This window comes from Cebus imitator, unplaced genomic scaffold (genome assembly GCF_001604975.1).
Source record: "Cebus imitator isolate Cc_AM_T3 unplaced genomic scaffold, Cebus_imitator-1.0 Scaffold18, whole genome shotgun sequence".
NCBI lineage: Eukaryota > Metazoa > Chordata > Mammalia > Primates > Cebidae > Cebus > Cebus imitator.
This window is the reverse complement of record NW_016107333.1, coordinates 5,814,917-5,819,832: the sequence shown is the minus strand read 5'-3', so window position 1 is coordinate 5,819,832 and position 4,916 is coordinate 5,814,917. Positions and strand designations below refer to the sequence as shown.

Genomic DNA, 4,916 nt, shown 5'->3' with positions numbered 1-4,916 from the left:
AGAGACGGGGTTTCACCATGTTGACCAGGATGGTCTCGATCTCTTGACCTCGTGATCCACCCGCCTCGGCCTCCCAAAGTGCTGGGATTACAGGCTTGAGCCACCGCGCCCGGCTTTGGAAATACTGACTTAAGGTGATCTGCCCGCCTTAGCCTCCCAAAGTGCTGGGATTGCAGGTTTGAGCCACGGTGCCCGGCCACAAATAGGTTTTGTATCCCCATTTTACAGAAGAGGAAACTGAGGCCCTGAGAGGACAGGGGCTGCATGTGAAAGGTTTTGTATGACCCTTGCAGTCCTTTTGAGCTCTGTGCAGGATGGAGGGGCATATTTAACAACCATTAACACGCCGGTAGCCCTGATACAGAACTTGCCCCTACCGTAGGATGTTTCCTTTGGATAGCTAAAAGTGGATCCTCATGAAATCGTTTCCATAGCCTGAAAACGTTGAAATTAATCGCAATGGGCCTCTAATGTTTTTTAGTAGTTGCTGACATGTAAAAATTGGGAGATTTCACATGCAAATCGAGATACCCACACTGGATCCAAATTCCTGCCAGTTAACAATCAGCTGACACTGAGTAGAGACTACTTCCTTTAAACAAGACACACTGTCCCTTCTGGTCTCAATCTCTACCATTCCCTATGGTTCTCTGAAATAGAATGTTGTTTGCATTTACTGTTGCTCTCAGGCTGTTGCTTTCTTTAGAGCTGATACTTTTTTTCTGTTTTGTTTTTAGAGGCAAGAAAGCAGGGTCCTAGTGTTTGTTATGCCTACTGGCTCAAACCTTGACTTCTGTTTGGCCCCTTGGCAGTGGGGTTTGCTGCCCAGAGTGACCAACAGTGCTATTCCCTGTGTGGTAACAGGTACTCAGTTTCCAGGGCTAAGGGAATACACTAAACCCTTCTGTGGAGGCAAGAGGTGATAGAAGTCTTTACTGGGGAGGGGACTTCAAGCTGAGACTCAAGAAGAAAATGGATGGGGCTCAGAGACATTCCAGGTAGAAGGCACTGCCTGTACAAAGGCACATAGTGAGTGGGAGCAAAACTGTGGAAACTGCAGGCTATTTGGGAAAGTGGTTGGGATCTGGAGAAGGGAAGAGAGGTGAGGTTGGAAGACTGGTAGAGGTTAAATCATAAATGTCCTAGAATTCCATGTTTAAAATTTAGTTCTTGTCCTCTCATGAAAGGGAATGAACTCTTGTGGTACCTGAAATCAGGAGATGTTATGTTAGATCTCTAGTCTATTTCTTTCATCCATATTGAAATCATGAATTATTAGAGATGGAAGGAGGGACCTGAAAGATCTATTAGAGTCACTGAATGTTAGACTGGAAGGGGCCTCAAAAATTGAAGTAAAAAATCTGGCCCTTTATGGGTCAGTAAACCTGCTTTAAAGTGATTTAGCAGTAAATAATAAATAATTTGGAGGGAATAGATGAAACAAGATTGGCTCAGTAGTTGGCCAGACATGGTGGCTCATGCCTGTAATCCCAGCACTTTGGGAGGCCTACGCAGGAGGATCACCTGAGCTCAGGAGTTCGAGGCCAGCCTGGGCAACATGATGAAACCCTGTCTGTACTAAAAATACAAAAAGTTAGCCAGGCTCGGTGGCTCATGCCTGTAGTCCCAGCACTTTGGAAGGCCAAGGTGGGCAGATCACTTGAAAGATTGGCAATATGTACACTCTACTTTTGTATATGCTTGAAAATGTCCATGATAAAAGTTAAAGCATTCAGATTCCTAGAGTCTGAAAAAATATATATAATGCCTCTTCTTCAAAAAGGAATGCAGTTACCTACTTTCAGGTAATTTGCATATATCCTTGAACTCTTCCAGAGGTCCCAGATTAAATTTAAAATATACATTTATATTTCATTCTTTTGAATTTTGCAGATTGAGAAGCCAAGATGCCAGGAGATGAAGAATTGGTCCAAAATAAGAAAGCTAGTAAGTGATTCCATGAGAACAGAAATCTTTTGACTTTTAGCCCAAACTCTTATTAGGCCTTTTATCCCTAGATTGGGAGTTCACTTGGGAAGGGATCGTAACTCATTCATCTCGTATCACTTAGCTTCCAACACAAAACCTCGCTCCTAGCCAGCCCTCGGTATTGATAAAAGAGGTAAATCTGGATTGCAGACCATCCCTTGGAAGGCAGAGCTCTCATATGAGTCCTAGACTTTCAGAGACCTTGGTGCCTTTTGATGGCATGTTGTTGTTGGAGGTTGTGGAAAAGAAGCTTGGATCCTTTTCTTTTCTTTTTTTTTGAGATGGAATTTCGCTCTTGTTGCCCAGGCTGGCGTGCAATGATGTGATGTCGGCTCACCTGGGTTCAAGCAATTCTCCTGCGTCAGCCTCCCAAGTAGCTGGGATTACAGGCATGCGCCATCACACCTGGCTAACTTTATATTTTTAGTAGAGATGGGGTTTCTCCATGTTGATCAGGCTGGTCTGAAACTCCCGAACTCAGTTGATCCACCTGCCTTGGCCTCCCAAAGTGAGCCACCATGCCCGGCCACTTTTCTTTTTTATCAGAGCCATCACACTGGAGAATACGTCTTTTAAAAAGCTTTTTATTTAGAAATAATTATAGATTCATAGTAGGTTGCAAAAATAGTTCAGAGAGGTTTCATGTACCCTTCACTCAGTTTTTCCTAATGGTAACATCTTGCTTAACTATAGTATAATATCAATACCAGGAAATTGACATTGGTACAATCCACGGACTTTATTCACATTTTCCCAGTTTTGCATACATTTGTGTGTGCGTATGTGTGTGTGTAGGTCTATGCAATTTTATCGTGTGGATTCATGCAACTACTACCACAGTATCTAGAACTGTCTGATCACCACAAAGATCCCTTGTGCTATCTTTTTATAATTGCATCCATTCATCTTCCCTTCCCCTCTCCCTAACCACAGGCAACCACTAATCTATTCTCCATGTCTATAACTGTGTTATTTTAAAAATGTTGTGTAATTGGAATCAAATAGTGTATAATCATTTGGGCTTGGCTCTTTCCACTTAGCACAATTCTCTGGAGATTCACCCAGGTGGTTGCATGTACCAATAGTTTGTTCTTTTTATTGCTGAGAGGTACCATGGTATATCTAACCATCCATTGAAGGTCATTTGGTTTGTTTCCACCTTTGAGCTGTTACAAATAGAACTGCTATGAGTTATTTTATGGCATGGCCTTAGGTAATCATTTATCTTCCTGAGTCTGGAGATAGTATCTATCACACAGGATGGCTCTGAATAGTCAATGAGGAAATATATATAAGAGAACTGGTGCAGGGTTTGGCACAGAGTATATACTTAGTAATTTTTTTTAAACAGTGATGTTTATGAAGAAATAATACCTGAATGTGTAAGTTCTAGTATGTAGTATTTTTAAGTCACAGGCATTGATATTAGTGTATTAGTCTGTTCACACACCGCTAATAAAGACATACCTAAGACTGGGCAATTTATAAAGGAAAGAGGTTTAATGGACTCAAAGCTTCACACTGGGGAGACCTCACAATCATGGTGGAAGACAAGGAGGAGCAAGTCAAGTCTTACATGGATGGCAGTAGGCAAAGAGAGAATGAGAACAAAGTGAAAGGGGTTTCCCCTTATAAAACCATCAGGTCTCTTGAGACTTATTCACTACCAGGAGAACAGTATGGGGGAAACTGCCCCCATGATTTAATTATCTTCCACTGGGTCCTTCCCACAACACATGGGAATTATGAGAGCTACAATTCAAGATGAGATTTGGGTGCAGATACAGCCAAACCATATCAGTTAGTCATTCTTGTTTTGTTTTGTTTTCTCATTATCAGTGCTTGAAGACAGTCAGTCATTCTTGAACATCCGTGTATGTGTGACACATTATTTACAGATAAGAAATTAAAGTCAAGAGGGATTAATTAACTTGCTCAAGTTCAGCCAGTGCATGGCAAGATTGGGATTCAAACCCACATTTAACATAGAGACAGTAGGAACCATGGAAGGACTTAAAAGTAGTGGAGGGATGTGATCAGATTTGTGTTTTAGGAGACTCAGTCTGGATGTACTGTAAAGAATATTGCTTTATTGCTGAACACTTAGATTATTTCTGTTTTTTCATTATTAAGATAATGTGATAATCATATAGAGCTTAAAGCTTTTTCCGATTTTGAATTATAAGCATCTATTACTATCAAATCTATTTGGTTTCTGAATTTGAAAAGCAAGCATTCTGATAGAAGAGCTTGGATGATAAGGGATATCAGTACTTCCTTAAGCTATAATTCGAAAAGAAGACTGACTGAAATATTTTACTAATATTGCCACCTTTCTTTCTAGAGACATGTGTTTGATTCATAGAACGTTAGGACAACTCCTTTACTTCACAGATGGGCAAACTAAAGTTCAGACAGTAGAAGTACTAGCCAGGGTAGAATCCAGGGCCCAGCAGTGAATGAGAGTTTTAGTTGCTCTACATCCTCACCAGCACTTAGTGTTGCATTTGACAGAGTCTGTCACCCAGGCTCAATGTCTTTAGTTATTCAGAAAATTCAGTGCAGTGGTGCAATCCTAGCTCACTGCAGCTTCAGACTCCTAGGTTCAAGCTAATCCTGTCTGAGCTTCATGAGTAGCTGGGGCTATAGGCATGTACCACTATGCCCCACTAATTGTTTTATTTTTTTGTTTTGTAGATACAGGGTCTTGTTATGTTGCCCAGGCCAGTCTCAAACTGCTGGCTCCAAACAATCCTCTTGCCTTAGCCACCCAAAGTTCTGGGATTATAGGTGTGAGCCACCATGCCTCGCCCTACCTCTCACTTTCTCTTGTTTCTATACTGCCATTCCTCCCTTCCCCTCTCCTCTCCTCCCCTTCCCTCCCCTCTCCTGTCTTCCTCTTTCCTCTCCTCCCCTCTCCCCCCCAC

The 4,916-nt window shown here is 41.8% G+C and overlaps 1 protein-coding gene across 5 annotated transcripts in view; it reads left to right on the top strand.

Annotated features, from left to right (window-relative positions):
• CNBD2 (cyclic nucleotide binding domain containing 2) overlaps positions 1–4,916 on the top strand; it is a 68,143-nt gene that overhangs the window by 1,642 nt on the left and 61,585 nt on the right. For 3 of the 5 annotated variants that reach the window (XM_037732883.1, XM_017512970.2, XM_017512958.2), the window contains exon 2: positions 1,894–1,947. In XM_037732883.1, the coding sequence (XP_037588811.1) occupies positions 1,894–1,947 (54 nt within the window). Of the gene's footprint in view, positions 1–205; positions 865–1,617; positions 1,806–1,893; positions 1,948–4,916 lie in introns of those variants that run through there. The other 2 variants (XM_017512984.2, XM_017512972.2) reach the window with 2 other exon arrangements.